At 47.6% G+C, this 17,202-nt stretch overlaps 1 protein-coding gene across 4 annotated transcripts in view; it reads left to right on the top strand.

Moving 5' to 3' along the window:
- The first annotated feature begins 9,704 nt into the window (after nt 1-9,704).
- The window catches only part of LOC135282211 (fer-1-like protein 4), a 40,250-nt gene continuing 32,752 nt past the window's right edge, over nt 9,705-17,202 (top strand). For all 4 annotated transcript variants that reach the window (XR_010348505.1, XM_064391770.1, XM_064391768.1 and 1 more), the window contains exons 1-8: nt 9,705-9,817; nt 9,917-9,972; nt 10,965-11,053; nt 13,613-13,712; nt 15,850-15,941; nt 16,531-16,572; nt 16,679-16,843; nt 17,121-17,181. Coding sequence is in view for 3 of the 4 variants with exons in the window: in XM_064391770.1 (XP_064247840.1) it covers nt 9,739-9,817; nt 9,917-9,972; nt 10,965-11,053; nt 13,613-13,712; nt 15,850-15,941; nt 16,531-16,572; nt 16,679-16,843; nt 17,121-17,181 (684 nt within the window). In the remaining variant the exon portion in view is untranslated. The remainder of the gene's footprint in view (nt 9,818-9,916; nt 9,973-10,964; nt 11,054-13,612; nt 13,713-15,849; nt 15,942-16,530; nt 16,573-16,678; nt 16,844-17,120; nt 17,182-17,202) is intronic.

Below are 17,202 nucleotides of genomic sequence, written 5' to 3'. Positions count from 1 at the left end.
AGCCCTCCTACCTTCCAACAGATTAACACGCGCTCCCAGCTTAGCGTCGTCTGCAAATTTACTAATGAGAAAATGAATACCCTCATCCATGTCATCAATAAAAATACTGAACAGAGCTGGCCCCAGCACAGAGCCCTGAGGGACAGCCCTGGTGCCTGGCTGCCAGCTGGATGCAGCAGCGCTCACCAGCACTCTCTGGGCCGGCCATGCAGCCAGTTCTGAACCCAGCACAGAGTGCTCCTGTCCCAGCCCTGGGCTGCAGCTTTTCCAGGAGTGTGCTGTGGGAGACAGTGTCAAAGGCTTGCTGAAGTCAGGTACACATCAACATGCACAGCTTTTCCTGCATCCACCAGGAGGGTCACCTGGTCATGAAAGGAGACCAGGTTGTACAAATATGACCAACTCCTCCTAAACCCCTGCTGGCTGGGTCTGATACCCCTGCAGTCCTCTAAGTGCTGCATGATGACACTCAATATTAACTGTTCCATCGCCTAACCGGGTACTGAGGTCAGGCTGACTGGTCTATATTACTTGGATCCTCCTTCCCTCCTTTTTAAGAATGGGCATCACATTGGCCAATTTCCAGTCATCTGGAACCTCACCAGTGAGCCACGATTGCTGGTAAATGATGGAGGGTGTCTTCACAAGCTCATCTGCCAGCTCCTTCATTACTCTGGGATGGATCCCATTTGGTCCCATGGATTTATGAATATCCAAGCAGCTCAGCAGTTCTCTGACTGCCTCCTCTTAGATAGTGGGGGGACCATTCTGCCCCCTGATATTATCAAACACTCTCTAGATGAGTCTGCTAAATAGGCCAAAGTCTGTCCTCCAGGAGTCCAATGTAAAAGTCTAATTGGTGTTCCTCCTCATTTCACCAAATATCAAGAACTCTATAATTTCATTATCATTGTGCCCCAAGCTGCTTCCAAACACATCTCTCACCAGCCCACCTCTATTTGCAAACAGCAGATCTAACATAGTCCCTCCCCAGTGTGCTCACCCACCTGCTGTGATGAAAAGTTGTCTTCCACAAACTAAAAATTTCCTGGACTGCCTTTTGTCAGCTGTATTCAGTTCCCGGCAGACGTTTGGCAAGTTGAAGTCTCCTACAAGAACAAGGGCTGATGAACCTGAAACCCTAGCTGTTTATAGAATAAGTTGTCCACCTCTTCTTCCTGGTTGGGTGGACAATAACAGACTCCCAGTAGGATGTCAGCCTTGTTGGCTTTCCCCCTAATTCTCACTCACAGGCATTCAACTTCATTATCATTAGTTTCAATATCCATGCTGTCCAAAGCCTCCCTAATACCAAGGGCCACTCTTCTACCTCTTCTCCCTTTCCTGTCTCTCCTGAAGAGCTTGTAGCCATCCACTGCAGTGCTCCAGCCATGTGAGTCATTCCACCACGTTTCCCTGATGGCAATGACATCACAGCTCTGCTGTTGGACCATGGCCTCCAGCTCTTCTTGTTTGTTGCCCATGCTGTGTGCACTGGTACCCATGCACCTCAGCTGGGCTGCTGATTTCACCCCTAACTCAGGCTTGCCACCTGAGTGATAAGCTCGGGGCTGCTTCCAGACAGCCCAGATGCATCCCCTTCCCCCTTTAGACCTAGTTTAAACCCTCTCAACAAGTTCTGCCAGTTCATGAGCTAAAAACCTTCTTAACAGAGAGATGGAGCCCATGTGGTTCCAGCAGGCCAGGTGCCATAAAAGCTGCCCCATGATCAAAGAATCCAAAATTCTGCCAATGACGCCAACCCTTGAGCCACTTATTGATAATGTGAGCTCTCCTGTTCCTTTCACCATTTTTCTCAGCCACCAAAGGGACCAAGGAAAAGACTACCTGCACTCCTGTCCCATCAACCACTTGTCCCAGTGCCCAGAAGTGTCTTTTAATTGTCCTGACATGCTTCTTTTCAATCTCATCACTGCCAGCCTGGAGTATCAGCAGTGGGTAATAATCAGAGAGCTGAATCAGCCCAGCAGTCTCTCAGTGATATCCCATACCCAGGCCCCAGGGAGGCAGCAGACTTCTCTGTGGGGTGGGTCTGGTTGACTTATGGGGCCCTCTGTTCCCCTCAGAAGGGAATCACCCACCACAATTACTCTTCTTTTCTTTTTGATATTAGAGATGGTGATCCATCTTACAGATGATTCATAATTGGGAAGCTCACTGGGCAGATCATTTTCTTCTAAATCATCTGTCTAACTCTCCAGATCCAGGGGCTTATAACTATTCTGAAGCGGCACCTGGCTAGGGAACGAGGATCAGGAGCAATTTTTATTATTACCTCCCTGAGCAGGGACCCATTTCCACTCCCCTTCATCTACCAAGTGTCCTTCTATTGTCTGACAGTGGGAGGCAGGGGTGTCCTCTCACTCTTGGTGGGTCGCTCTCAAGGATGGATGAGCAGAACTCCACCAATCTATTTCCCTTTCTCTTTCCCTGATACTCCTTAGTCTTTCAACCTCCTCTCTAAGCTTAGCAACAAGTGAAAGGAGATCGTTCACCTGTTCACACCACAGGCAGATTTCTTCTGCAATGCCCTGAAACCACTTGATAAACTCGAGTAGTCCGCGCAGGAATGGGTCTGGACAGGTGCATCCTTTTTGGATGGTTCCATCTGGTTACATACACTCCTACCACTACAGTTTTTGATTGCGTAAAAACCATTACTACCAGAATCCTAAAACCTACCAACTAACAGAAATGCCACAAACAATACACAGTACACCTTACTAGCAGGAAAAGCCTGCAACCCTGCCTGCTTGCCCTGCCTGCGTGAACCGCCTCAAGAACTGCTGTGCCACACCCTCAGGCACGTGCCACGCCCCTGTTTGCCTGCTCCTGTTCACTGCGCTCAGGGTTGGCGTGCTCTAGCCGCCAATGTGCGAAGGAGGAAGCTGCACCCTATCTACCATTATGTAGCTTGTGCTTGAAGGGCTGTGGGGTCAGGACCACTGCTGAGCCAAGATTAATCTGTTCTATTTTTTTTATTCAAACCTGTTTTCACCATGTTATGTTCTCTCAGGTTACATAAACAGCAGCCAGCTTCCTCTAGAGAAAGCTGGACAGTCTTTCTTGACACCTAACCTGCAGCACCCCATTTTCTTGCACTTCTTGCAGTAAGTCTTGCACTTCAACACTTAGTCTTGAAGGAAACCAAGCAACCTCTCATCTGGAGTGGCTGTCTAAACTGAAATGTGTTACAGGTGTGGAAGAGAGAGAGAAAAACTGTCAAGTCATCTCTGAGAAACTGCTTTTTTGGTTGAGAACATCCTTCACTTGTGTTTTCAGCTGCTTACAGAGCAGCTATAGACAGAGCTCTCCTTCTCTGTTATGCACACAAGAAACCTAAGGCTGTTTTTTGTGTGTGTGTGTGTATTTTGAAGCCCATTTTGCTGCTCCTTGTTAAACCTCTGCCAGCTCCCATGCAAAAGGGAGTGAGTCCTCTGTGTCTACCCTGTGAGGAGTGAAGTTGAAATAAATAGGGCAGGAGATCTTTCTCCTTTTTAATGCCTTTATTAAAAAAAATCAGCTCAGGTGGGAAGAAATGATGGGTCACACCCACGCCGCCACTGCTCCCAGGAGTGGCAGGGAAGAGGAGAATGAGTGCAGCTCTGTCTGCTTGTAGCTATGATATTTTATGAAAAACCCTTTGCTAGGATTTTTCCCTCCTGAGGAGCTGAAGAGCCTCAGGAGAGAAATGTAAACAATAACTATCTGCTGCTGTAGAATGCAACAGGTGCATCTTCCATTGGTTCATGTAGATTGTTTTCACTTGATGACCAATCACAGCCACCTGTGTCGAGGCTGTGAGCAGTCACAAGATTTTGTTATACATTCTATTTTTGTTTTTTCAGGTCTTCTGATCATTTTTTTTTCTTTCCATTCTTTTAGTATAGTTTTAATGTAGTATTTTAATATAATATATATCATAAGATAATAAACCAGCCTTCTGAAACATGGAGTCCAGACTCGTGTCTCCACACTTGGGGTATTTCCAACATCCGCTGGTATGCAGGCAGGGCTGGGGCTTCTGTCCTCACGAGAGCAATAGGAGATTCCTCCTTTTCATTCTGACATTCGAGGTCCCCTTTCTAGCTGACATCCTTAAGTTAGGGTGAGAGGTAAAAAGGATCTTAGCAGACACGGGATTAAGTTCCTCACCTTTAGACATCACTTAGATCTCTTAATTCCATGGTGGCTCATTGTTTTTAGGGGTTTTCTTGCAAGATTTGGTGAGGGGCTTCCTCATTTGCATACCAGCTCTGACATACCCCCCCCCCCCCCCCACCTCCACTACCTGCAGCTTTCAGGTGTCAGGCACATTTGAGCTGATTTCTAACCATTAACAGGTAGTTGAAGAAAACTATTAACAACAGGTGATTACAACATGAGGTTATTAACAACAGCAATTGGTTTAACTTGTTAACTCTGCAACTTAAAAAAAATAACTTTTCTACTCATAACAAAGTCACTGTTTTTCAGCAAGCTGAGGTATCTCCAGGCATAGGTCTCATTTATGGTAGAAGAGACCTTTCCTGGTTTGGGGAGGAAGAGGTCAAGAAGTTGTAGAGGCAAGTCTGAGGAAGTTCTTCCCACTGTGGAAGCAGACCAGAATTTGAAGGAGATGCCCTTTACCCACAGGTAAGTGGCTGAAATGTAAGCAAGAAAAGGGACAGAAGTCCTGTAGTTGTAACTTAGGAGGAGGAGCTGCATGGGTGTGGGCCCATGTGAAAAGCCATGGGAAGCTAAATTTAGAAGCTACTGACTTAGGATGGCAAAATTTTGCCTGTTTTCTGTCTTTTACTCTCCTCAGGGCTCCAGGTTTTAGAGGAAGTGCAGACAGCTGCTGGGTACTTTGGTGGAAGAATGGTAGTCTGTTTCCTGCCACATGCTACCCTGGGTATAGCTGGAATGCAGATTGATGGCATCGCTGTCAGGTTAGAGGAGAGGTCCGGTTATTTTCCTCAGGACAATGTGTTGTGCAAGCTCTCTGTATCCCCCAGTCACTGGCTTGATTTATCTTCCCGGTGAGCAGAGAGAACACCCCAGAAGTCTTTTTACCCTCACCAAGATTAAACAAGCACCTTTATATTTGTGATGCCCAAAGGTATTTCAGCCTCGGGGCTTTGAAAAAATCAAAAGCTGTTGCATGTGGGAGCTCAATGGGGAGGGTTCCTTTTGCTTCCTGGACATGTGGCAATAAATATTGGTGACATTTCATGCCAGGCTATGCCACACTACCCAGCAGGCAGTGGGAGATAATGCCTTTTTTGCCTGGAATAACTGGTTGGGTTAATGGCCCTCCCTGAGGTCTAAAATACGCAGGGGACAGTTTTGCTAAAAATAGGCACTGTCTTCAGGTGGGTGGAGTAATGAGACTGCTTGAGGTCTTTGAAGAAGCCACAGAAACTCCAAAGAGAGGTGCTGTCTACTGACCAGCTTTGAGCAAGTGCTGGATCCACTCAGCAGCAACATAATTTGATGGTCTGGATGTCTCATTAAACTGCCTAAGTTGCACTCCTCACTCTACTCTATCAATGACTGTGTGATAAATATTAGTATAAATTCATGCTCATAGAGATATATATAATAAATCATGCTTGTAGATTATCTGTTATAAAAAGCACTAAGGTTTAGAAGTCTTACACAGGGGTTGGGAAAGAGACTACCTCACTGGATTGTGAAAACACAAGTGGTCACTGAATAGACATCCTAAGTAGCTCCTAAGTGAAGGAGCTAGCTCCTGCAGAAACTCTGGGCGAGTCTTGGAACACCCAAACCATCATTGGCCAATAGACCCTAGATAACTGAGGATAGCCCAGAACTCACATCTGAATGACTAGTTCCCATAACTTGGAATTTACATGTATCTGTTCCTGGACTCTATATTGTTTTCCCAAAGACAGCTTTGTCCGACCAGGAGACAGGATTCCTCCAACACTGGACAGAGGACATAGAACTACATGAATATTCAGGAAAACGAATAGAACAGAAGAAACTTTGCTCCGGGCAAGAAAAACAGTATATAACCAAGGCTCACAGAACGGACTTTGTGAACTCGATAGGTCTGATGCGAGAGGGGGTCAGATCTGTGTTCACCCAGTATCAAAGCTGTCCCTTTGATTGTGGATGGCAAAGATTGTATTTCAATTCACGAAATAAAATCTATCTTCTTTGAATTTTAATCTGGCTTTATCAAATTATTGATTCGGCCTTATCTGGTTGCTATCTATAACAACTGGATGTGGGGGCAGCACATTGAGCTTTCTGACTGTTTTACACTGATGAGCTCACTTACTTGGGTTCACAAAAGTGGTGCCAAATGCTGTCAAGTCTGCTACGTTTTGTTGTTGCATGGTCATGCTGGTTTGAAAGTAAACTGGTGTGTGAAATAAACCCCACTCAAAAACCTCAAGAGAGATTACAGGTCAGAGTTAAAATTTATTAAATATATTATGATAAGTATGATAATACAGAGAAAACTGGTTTTAACCCACAACATCTGAATACAACCTGGCACCCTGTTGGTCAGGGTGATGGTACTAGTCCTGTCGAAGTTCTGGTCCTTCTCCAAATCTATCAAGTGGTGGTGCCAGTGAAATAAATGGGCAGGAGATCTTTCTCCTTTTTAATGCCTTTATTAAGAAGAATCAGCTCAGGTGGGGAGAAATCGACGGGTCGCGCCCACGCCGCCATTGCTCCCAGGAGTGGCACGGAGGAGGAGGGTGATGCGGCTTTGTCCGCAGATCTGCGGGCAGAGCTGGGGATTCCGTCCTCAAGGGAGATTAGGAGATTCTGCCTTTTCGGTCCAACACCTCGGGTCGTCTCTCTAGTCAACATCTTTTCAGGTTAGGGTGAGAAGCAAAAAGGATCCAAGCAGTCACTGGACTACGCTCCCATCCTTAGACATCACTTAGGTCCCCTTGTTCTATGTTGGCTCGTTATTTTTAGGGGTTTTCCTGGAAAACTGCAAAATTGGGTGCAATGCATTTCTCATCTGCATACTAGCTCTGATACCACTCCCATTCTCCTGGTACCTGCAGGGTCCCTGGCAAGCATCAGGGGGACAATGGTTAATCTCCAACCATTAACGGGTAAACAATGAAGCTAACTTAACAGCAACTGGTCTAACTCGTTTTAACTCTGCAACCTTAAAAAAAGATAACTTTTTATTCATAACACCAGAAGTCCCCAGGCCTAAAGATTTTATACACTCGTGTTTGTTAGGAAAATAAATCTACAATGCCAGAGGTTTATGTCCAAAAAGGAAACAGAGGAGTCCTGCAGCTTTATTCATGAATGAAAGGGGAGACCATGGGCATTTTCCATAGGGTTTCTCAAAATGGTGGAGGATGCAGTCTCCTATTTATGCTAATTTCCCAGCCAATTTTCCCTCTCACTTTTCCCATTGCCTGAGGTACTTGAGAAGTACAGACTTCCCTAACGGCCTAATACAGGCCCCCTTCCAATGTGCACACCACACAACCCCAAGCCCCCACCCCTCTTTTCTTTGTATCTCTATTCTGTTTCTCTAAGCTCAAGAATTGAGCAAAACCTTGGGTGAGCAACAGTGTCAATTGGTGGAATTCTTCTGGAATTTATGCTTCTTCCCATTGTTTTTTTCACCTATAGCATCTGGCCTTATCTACAAACAGGCCCACAGTTTGTAAAAACACATCCCTCTCATTCCTTTCAGGTTCAGGTGAGGATGCTCAGTACCTCCCTCAGGGTAGAGAGTTTCATAATTCAGGAGGTAACACTGTGAGTCATGGGATATTTTGAGTCCTTGATAGTTTAAGTGTTACAGCTGCCCATTCTCCTGTCCCATTGAGTCCTTTATGACCCATTAGCAGAGATGACCCCTCAGGCTGGGTGTGACTGTGCTGGTGCTTCCTTGGTGGGAGTTATCACAGCTGAGTCATTGGTGTGAAGAAAAAGGAACTCTGCCCTGTGTTGAAGAGTTTGCCTCTCCTTATTTAACCCCCGGCTCATAGGCCTGAGGGGTTGGGTGTGCACTGAGCAGCTCCTGCAAATCCATCATCAACAGTTCATCAGAAATGAAGTAGAGGCGGGTAGAATACTCCTGTAGCTAGGACAGTGGTAAAACTGCAACTTCCTACCACAGCATGCTTCCACCACCCCCAGCACCGCTTTTCAGGTGGTCCTGGAAGAGCCTGTGAAAAAGGGGAATAAAGGGAATATCTGCAGGGCTTGCTTCGAAGCAACTGGCATTACACAGGTATGATTCACTCCTTGGTGTTTGTAGAGCTGAATAAGCCACTCTAGCCTGCTGCAATGCACTCTGTACAGCATATATGGATGGAGGTGTATGGAAAATCACGCTATGAAAAGCTAGTGCCCACAGAGGAGACAGAAGAGTCCTGAAACTTTATTTGAATAAAGGGAGAGAGTCCACTTCTCTCTCTTGAGGATTTGCAGGCTGCAGCCTCCTTTTATCCTAAACTCCTGGCCACATATTGCCCTTTTCCTTTGCCCATTGGATGAGGTACCAGGAAGGTACAGCCCTCCTGAACCGCCTACCCCGTATTCCCCCTTGAACCTGTCATTTTACAGCAAAGTTCAGAAGTTCAGGCTTGTGTAGACCCAATTGTCTGTTTCGGGAGCCAAATTGTCTGGAGTCTGCAACAAACCTACTGCCCAAAGTTAGTAGAGACATTAAGACCCATTTCAAGCTAACACCCATACACTCATCAAATTCTTTGTAAAGACACTAGCACACATCTTTCCAATCACAAGTGTTTGGTGCTGGGTGTTGAGAGGGAGAACCAGACCCTCAGGAGGAAGAAATGCTCTCCAAAATCTGCTCAGCTCATGACTGTTCCATAACATAATGTTAAAATAGAAACTATGCTATGTAAGCATAGTTTCTTTGCTTTAATCTGGTCTGAATTTGTGCTTTGAAAGAGCTCTGACATCTCTGTCAGCTCTCCAGTAAATAGGATGAGCTGGATTAGGCCCCAGGGCTGCAGCAGGGAGCACAGCCAGCTTCTGGCACCATGTGCCCCAGGTCTCCCTCCTACCCCTCCTTGTGAGTTTGCCAGCACCCTGCGGAGCAGCTGAAGCTCATGTCCCACTGCCTGTGGATTTTGATGCTTGTCTCTGCTCTGCAGAAATCTGGCAGCTGCTGTCCCAAAGTACTCTGGCATCCTACCTCCACCTCAGACTCCTGCTCAGGAGGCTGCTGAGCATGTCAGAGGAGCCTAACCCTCACAATCTGAGCTGCCCTTTCCCACACTCGCTCTGTTTGTTTTGGAGGGTTTAAGCCACAGGACCTGTGATTTTGTGCTGGGGAAGGTGCAGGGCTGGAGCTGAAAGCAGAGCCAGGCTCTGTATTCGAAGCTGGTGTCTCTCAGTTCTGAATTCAGCAGCCCACGTCCTTCCAAGTACCAGCTGAAGCATGGCCATGTGATGGGCTTACTTCTACCATTTCCTGCAGTGCTCCCCGGGGGTCCCCTGCAGCCCAGAGCTCTCTCAGTCAGCAGAGGTGCATTCCAGGGGGTTCAGCCCAGTGCCGTGTGTTGAGGGAGGGAGGCAGTACAGCCAGGTCTTCCCCCTCCTCTCTGTGTCCCTCAGCAGGGGCTGCCCAACCCATGGGCCACTGGGGTGTGGAGTGTCTGGCCAGACCGGCTGGGTGAGTTGGGGTTGAGTCACTCTGGGCGTTGCACGGCTGAGCGAGAGGCACCAGGGCCCACCACGAGCTCCATGGCGCTCAGCGTCGGTGTCCGGCGGCTCTCCCAGCTGCCGGGCCATGGCGAGCGGCAGGTCCATCTCAGCTTCCGAGGTGGGCTCCAGGTGGCCAGGAGGGTGGGGGTTTGGGGATTTAGAGCTGGGGGCTGCCTTCCCCTGCCAGCCACCTTACACCTCCTCTCTACTTCTCAAGGCTTCACCCAGAAGACAAGAAAGGTCTGCTGTGGCCCAGAGGCCATCTTCAAGGAGGTGAGGAAACTGGGATCATGTGGAACATGTGGGACTGGGATGGGACAGGTCAGTGTCTTGGTCATAAAATCATAGATTGGTTTGCCTTGGAAGGGACCTTGAAGATCATCTCATTCCAACCCCCACGCCAGGGACAGGGCCACCTTACACTAGACAGTTTTCTGGGAATTTCTCTGCTGTCTCCTTCTGCTCTGCTCAGAGGGGCAGATGGGTCCCTCACACTGTGTATGTGACCTACGCATACAAGCTCCAGGAACTGAAATTCAACTGAGTGACACTGCTTGGAAGCCCGGGCACATCAAAGCTGAAGGCAAAGCTCCCCTTGCCCTCAGCAAGCCAGATTGTCACTCTAGTTGATACCTTGTGGGGACAGGAGTGGGACTTGTGTTTGAGTGTGTATATGTGTGTATATGTGTGTGTGTGCAGGAGCAGGGATGGGGGTGACCTGGAAAGCATGTTCCTGTCTCCAGTGCCATCCCCACAGAAGCCTGTGACAGCCCACCTGTGCTGTGCCAGTGGGTGGTTCCCACCTGTCCCGTGCTCAAGTCCCAATGCCAATGTGCTGCCTGGGGGGGAGGTGGCGGGGAGCAGGAGGCACAGCCACTGTTGTGGATGTGTGGCAAGTTGAAGCCTCAGAGTGCAGCTTTTCTCTAAGCCAGATGACTCCCCGCCTGGGTGATCACTTCTCCCCAAGCACCTCTGTACATTCCCATGTTCTGTCTCACTCCACAACCTGCCAGCTCAGGGACTCCAGCAGGCATAAGAATCCTTTTCCAGGGTGGTGCAACTCTGACTTCTGTAGCAGCTGACCTGTGGCTCTGTGCTGCTGCAGGGGCTCTATGCCTGGTCAGCAGGAAAGTAACTTCCCATCACAGATGCTTTTCATTATGTCCATGGACTTGGTCACCTCACAGGGAGCCAACCAACCATGAGACATGGGAAAGTGTGGCTGAGAATGAGTTGTCATCCCTTCCTGCTCCATTTTTTTGCAGCTCTTTCATTGGCCGCACTATGGGAAGCTTGTAATGGGTGAAGTGCTGTCCATTAAAGTTTACAACTGCAGCAAGGTTTTCAGTAACAGGTGGGTCCTTTGATTGTTGGGGTGACCAGTAGAGGTGGGGGAGAAGACATACTGGTCTTTACATTGTCTACTTGCAGTAGAAAATGTTTATTGATTATTTGATGAAAAGAAGATGAGCAGAATGCCACTTACAGAGGAAGAATGGAGTTGGTTGTTCTGGTGGGGCAGCAACACTGTATATATTAAGTTAAATAAGAAGAATGATTTAGCTGTGCCAGCAGTAACAGGGACTATGTAAGGATCCAGATCAGACCCTCAACTGGGACAAAGGTTAAACAATGCCCTAAAAAACAGCTACAAAGGCAGGTCTTGCTGTGGACTGAGGACCTGCTGTCATCCTGAACAGCCTTGTGGTGACTGTGACCATGCTGCACCCAAATTCAACGTATCTGTTGGTGAAGAAAAGCCCTGAATGCATTGTGTTATGGTTTAACCTTTAATAAGACAGCAATTTCAATGTAAAAGATCAGACAGAAATTAAAATGCTTCTAGGTGGCACAGGCATAACATTGTGAACTCAGTAGCTATTCCAACAGTTGTAAAACACTGCAGCGAAACCCAAGAATAGAGATGACAGATTGAGTAGTGGAGCAAGAAAGGCAGCAGAGGCATGTCCTTCAGGACATATGAAACATGAAGATGCAGGGAAAGGTGCCAGCTCTGATAAGCAAAATTTAAGAACTGAAGAAAAATGCATCAGCTAATAATGAAAACATAATAAATTTGTATACAGCTAATAATGCAAACGCTTTCAAAGGTGCCAGAGAGGGCATGGAGAAAACAGATGAGCACAATACATGCAAAACACAGCAGAAAATATGGCAGAATGTTGTGTCACTGTTTCCTGGATGCTTTTCATATGGGAGCTGGATCAGAGGAATTGTCTCTGACTGAAATGTCAATAGAAACTGCTGCAGGACAAAGAGATACCACAAACTAACAAAACAGTAGGACCTGACAGCCTGAAGCAAAGGAGTCCAGTGGGAAATGAGTGGATTGACACTATATCCACACACCTCCACTGCTGGGAAGCAGCATAATAGCAGGTGACAAACAGTACAATTCAAAAGTGGTTGGTTTGTGCACTGGGATGGTCAAAATTAAATATAAAGAAGGGAAAAATTTGTTACACTGCTGTATCTGTTTATGGTCTCTGAACTTCTGTGTGTGCATCCTTCATGTGCCAGCAGCAACAAGCCGGCAAAGCTGGAAAGGAGGAGAATGAGCAGACAGACTCCTTCTTTGGGGATAGGAAGTTAGACAGGCTCTGTGTCTCAGAGAAAAGGGAGGTGAGAAGGAATGCAAGAGATCAGTAGCTTACAGCTGAAATTGAGACGTGTGGGGAGCAGTTCCTCTTGTCTGAGTCCTGGGTAAGCTCTTCCAGTGGTGGCTCCCAGCTGGCATTGGGAAGCTCTGCTTCATGCACGGCTTAGCTTGGCTACCAGAGAGATGCCATGAGGAGATGGAGGTCCACGTACACATGGGTGCAGACAGTGACACACAAGCCAGGGTTAGGACTGGCAAATGCTGTTCTGCATACCTTACTGCCACTTGCAGGGATAACCGTTCTCCAGGGAGAAGCCACTTTGGCGTAGATAAATTCTGGCTTAACTTGCTGCAGATGTTCTGGTGGTCATAGCTTTATGTCCTAGTTCTATATTTTCTTGTGTAAAGCTTCTGTTTCCCAGTTGTTTTTTTTTTTTCTAGAAATGTCCCCCCAGCTCTGCTGGGTGCCCAGACACAGACTAGCTCCTGTGAAGCCCAACTCTGCTGAAGGGGAGATCTCCTTTGCACTCCATGAGTCTGGATCTGCACAAACCTTTCACCATTAGTGCCAGCTCAGTTGCAAGTAGCTATCTGGACATGACTGGGGAAAAGGCAGGACCTGCTGCAGGGTCGGTCTCAAGTATTCAGCTGCCAGACTCCCTATGGAAAACACTTCAGGGCAGCTCAGAGGGGCTGTGAGCGGCAGAGTAGAGGTCCCAGTACTCCCCAAGATGTAGGCACTGATGCTATGTACAGTGTTGTTGCAGTCTCTCTTTTTATTCCAGTGTTAGGAAAATTAATCCACAAACACCAGAGATTTTTGTCCAAAAAGGAGACAGAGGGGTCCTGTAACTGTATTTGAATAAAGGGAGAGGTTATGGGCATTTTCCATGGTGTCTCTCTAATTGTTAGAGAATGCAGCCTCCTTTTTATCCTGATTTCCTGGCCACATTTCCCTCTCTTTCCCCATTAGCTGATGTACTTGAGAGGTACAGACTTCCCGAAATGCCTGATACCAAAGACTCCCTTGTAATCTGTATACCCCCTCCCTGCCTTTTTTTCCCCCTTTGTATCAATCAATGGAATTTCTATGGAATGTATGGTTCTTCTTTTATCTCTCTGTATCTAACTTTATTTATCAGCAGACTCACTGTTTGTAAAGACAAATCTCTCATTCCATTCATCAATCAGTGGAATCCTTCCCATTGGTTCTTTTATCTCTCAGTACTAGTTTTATCTACCCGCAAACCCACAGTTTGTTTGTAAAGAAAAATCCCTCATTCCTTTCACCAGGCTGCTTGGTACCCTTGTCCTCAGCCTTCAGCACCTGATGACATCTGGAAGGCTAATCCTGCGTGAGTCCCTTGTGGACAAGAGCAACAGAGTCACTGATGTAAGTCCACAATGGACAGCCTGGCTATCAGCAATCAGTAAGGCTTTTTGGGAAACTTCATGTAGTACTCTCCAGGTGGACTGGGGACTGAGGGGGAATCCAAAATGCTGTTTGAACTGTAAGCACTGTGGCATTTGTGCAATCTGTGCACAGACACTTCACATCCACCAAGAGGTTTCTAGGAGCATCTACAAATGCATGGGCTGGACTAGGGCTGCTGGAGAACTGCCAAGGGCCTGAATGAACAGAGGGAGGCTTTGTAAAACCTTCTCAAGTCTGGGAAATGGATGTAGGAAGTGGCATCTCCTCTGCTTCATGCACCATGAAGTGCATGTGTATGGGCTGCTGCAGTGATGGAGCGAGGTGGAAGGTGGTAGGGTGCCTTGAAACTCCCAGTAAGCTTTTGGGTTAAACACTAGCACTAACTGGATGGCTTAATGAGTGTCTGGGCATGAGTGTCGCTGACACCTGACTGCCCCTCTGCTCTGCAGGTCCTGCTCTCCTCCAGCCCTGGCACTGGGGCTCAGTCGGTCCTTTGCACTTGTAGAAGATTAACACCACCCTAAAATGAGTTGTTGCCTGCTAGCTGGGTGTGCAGGCACAGCTCAGTGGGTTCCAGACTGCTAGACCTGTGTCAGGGCAGCTGGCAGGCTGCAGGAAGAGCAGAGGCAGCAGTCCTGCAAGGTGCTGCATATGTGTTTACTCTTGACACAGGCAATATGACTAAACCACATGGTGGCACATGGTATGCAAGCTCTGTGGCCACTAGACCACTAGCCTGAGTGGCACAGGCACAGGTTGCTGGTGTTACTGGACTTCTGGATCATGGAGCAGGTCCAGGTAGAAATTGACCACTTCCAGGATTATTTTTAGCCCATGCAGCTCACTGGATAAATGTTCATGCCAGCAAAGAGACAGGGATTAGACTCACCTCTTGGTGCTGGTGATGATTTGAAGGGACTTCATTGTATAAGGTCAGAGGTACACTGACCAGCCCTTAGCCCCGGGTGCCTCTTTCCTTGCGCTAACAGCAACACATGTGCTGATGAGCTGCTCCAACCAAAACCCAACCGCATTCAGTTTTGCTGGGTTAGTTTTGGATTGTGCAACCCTGGCTGCACAACAGCTGCAGGGAATAGAAATAGGGCAGGAAAGACTGCTCATCCAAGAGCAGCCTGGGACCCTCTCAGGTCAGCTTGGAAGAGACATGGCCCAAGAGAAAGTCTGCTCCTTTAGAAAACTGGGAATAAAGCCATTAGACTTCCTGCTAGTCCAAATCCTGTTCTCCTCTGGGAATAGAGCACCCCTTCTTCTCCTGGTGATTTGAAGGCGTGCTTTTAGGGCCTTAGCTTTTCATCCAGCTTCATCTCAGGCTTCTTCACCCTCCAGCCTTTGCTGCTGCCTTTCCTAATCACCATACTGCTGATTTCTTGGGCTGCATTTGTTTTCCCAGAAATATGTATTTTTCAGGGATTGGGCTCTGAATCCAGAGTACATCCCTTTCAGCCTGCTAAGGAGTGATCTCCTCCATGCTGGTGTTTTTGGCCTCTGCTGGGAAATAATTTGTGTTTATGTTGGTTTGAGATCAGGCTGGCCACCTGCAGACAAGGGTGTTCAGACCTGTGTTGGCTGTGCCAATACCCAGCATGCTCTGTACGTCTCTTGTGATGCAGGCTCTCAATGTGCTGGTGGTTTCTCCAGCATTTTAATCCAAGCTGTCCTTCCCAGGGATCCTCTGCCAGCTGTCTTGTGCCTCCTCCAGAGAGAGACTGCTCCAAATCCTACATGTTATTGTGCAGGGCTCTCCCCAGTTCCCTTGTCAAAAATGCCTCAAGGCTATTCTCAGGGCCTCTTTATGGTAGATTTGTAAAGTTGAGGCAGTTTTTATTCAATGAAATGAGTTAAAGAAGCTGTGGAGGGGGGAGTTTTGTTACGTCTAGTTTGTTGATGGAGACAGACAATGGGAGTCTGGTATAAACATGCTTCTTGTGGGGACATGACCACTTTTCTTTTGCATCTTTCCACTAGCTTCTCACTTCCTCTTTTCTTCCATGTCCCCCTTTATCTTTTTTGTGACATTTTTGCCATTGTTTTGTGGCTATCAAACTCTCAGGCCCTTTCACTTTCTACTTTATAGATCTACATTGAGTTGGATTTGCGCTACCAGCCTCCAAATAGCTCAGCGGGGAGCTGGGTTGAAGAGGATTTTGTCTATCTTATGAAAGACAGGTACGGAAATCCTAGGAACAGCTAATTTCCAGGCAGTTTGTACAGCTGCCTTTGTCAGTGGCATCCTTTGGGACGCAATCCAGCCTTATTTACTCTCCACTTCTTGCCAGGCTGATGTGTCTCAACTCTACAGCAGCAATAAGGGAATGGGGCTCTTGGATAAAGAGACACCTTGTTATCACAATGAGCCTTTGACTGCAATGATCCACTGTAGGTGCTGGGAGTCCTGGGACTCCCTAGGAGAGCTTTGAGAGCATTTCTGCAGCCCTCCTGGCTTGTGGTTGCAAAGTTGCTGGCCTCCAGCAACTCCATGCACCCTGCACGCTAGTAGTGCCCAAAGCCAGGGGAGTTGTAGGTTTCTGGGCAGACAGGATGACAGGCAGCAGCAAGGCCTGCAGAGTGTCACTTGTGGAACTAGACGGAAAACAGCAGACACATGGGGTGGACAGTGGATTAGCTTAGGAAAAAATTGCTGGTGTCCCTGCCAAGAAATAAACAGGTGAGTGTCTGGGGCACTGTTCCTTAAATGCATCAGGGAACAGTCATGGCACACTGGTCTTTAGAGAAAAACATATTTTGTTTTTTACAGTTCAGAGTTAATCATCCACAATCCTGGATTTGAGCAGCTGGAGTAAGTAGCCCTTGAATGTTTTGGCTCACCCTCCTGGGTGGAAGGCAGTGCACGGCCCACTTGTGATGGCTAACGTATGGCTCATGGCATGTGGTGGGGCTTGCAGGACTGCCGAGTGTCTGAGAGCGAAGGAACTGGACAAGGAGGCTGCTGCACTAGGCAGGAAGCTGGCAAAAGGTCTGGAGACTGAGGAAGAAGAGGAAGAGGAGGAAGATTTCTATGATACATCTGAGACTGAGGCCTCGGGCACCATCTTCAGCCCTGTGAAGAGGTATCCATGGCATGGTCTTCTTTCTTACCCTTGCTTAGGTCCTGGTTTAGAAAGTGCCATATCCTGGGGAATTCCTGCAGCTCATGACAGTCTGCTTTGGCAAAATGTCAGAAAACTTCCATCTCTAAAGGCCCTAGACAGGGTGTGCTGGGGATTTGCTCATTCCCAAGGTGATGGGCCATTATTTGTGAGGTTTTTTGTTGCTTCCCTTGGTGGGGACTTACTCAGGTCTATGTAGACAAGGACACCTGCTCACTTGGGCTTTTTTTCTGTGCAGCCGCTCCAGACTCTGCTCTGCACGGGACCTCTTTGCCATTCCAACACCACAGAGTTTCCAGGTACTGCAGCACTGGGTGCAT

This window comes from Passer domesticus, chromosome 16, assembly GCF_036417665.1.
Source record: "Passer domesticus isolate bPasDom1 chromosome 16, bPasDom1.hap1, whole genome shotgun sequence".
In the NCBI taxonomy this organism is placed as follows: domain Eukaryota; kingdom Metazoa; phylum Chordata; class Aves; order Passeriformes; family Passeridae; genus Passer; species Passer domesticus.
This window is presented reverse-complemented; position numbering and strand designations above follow the sequence as displayed.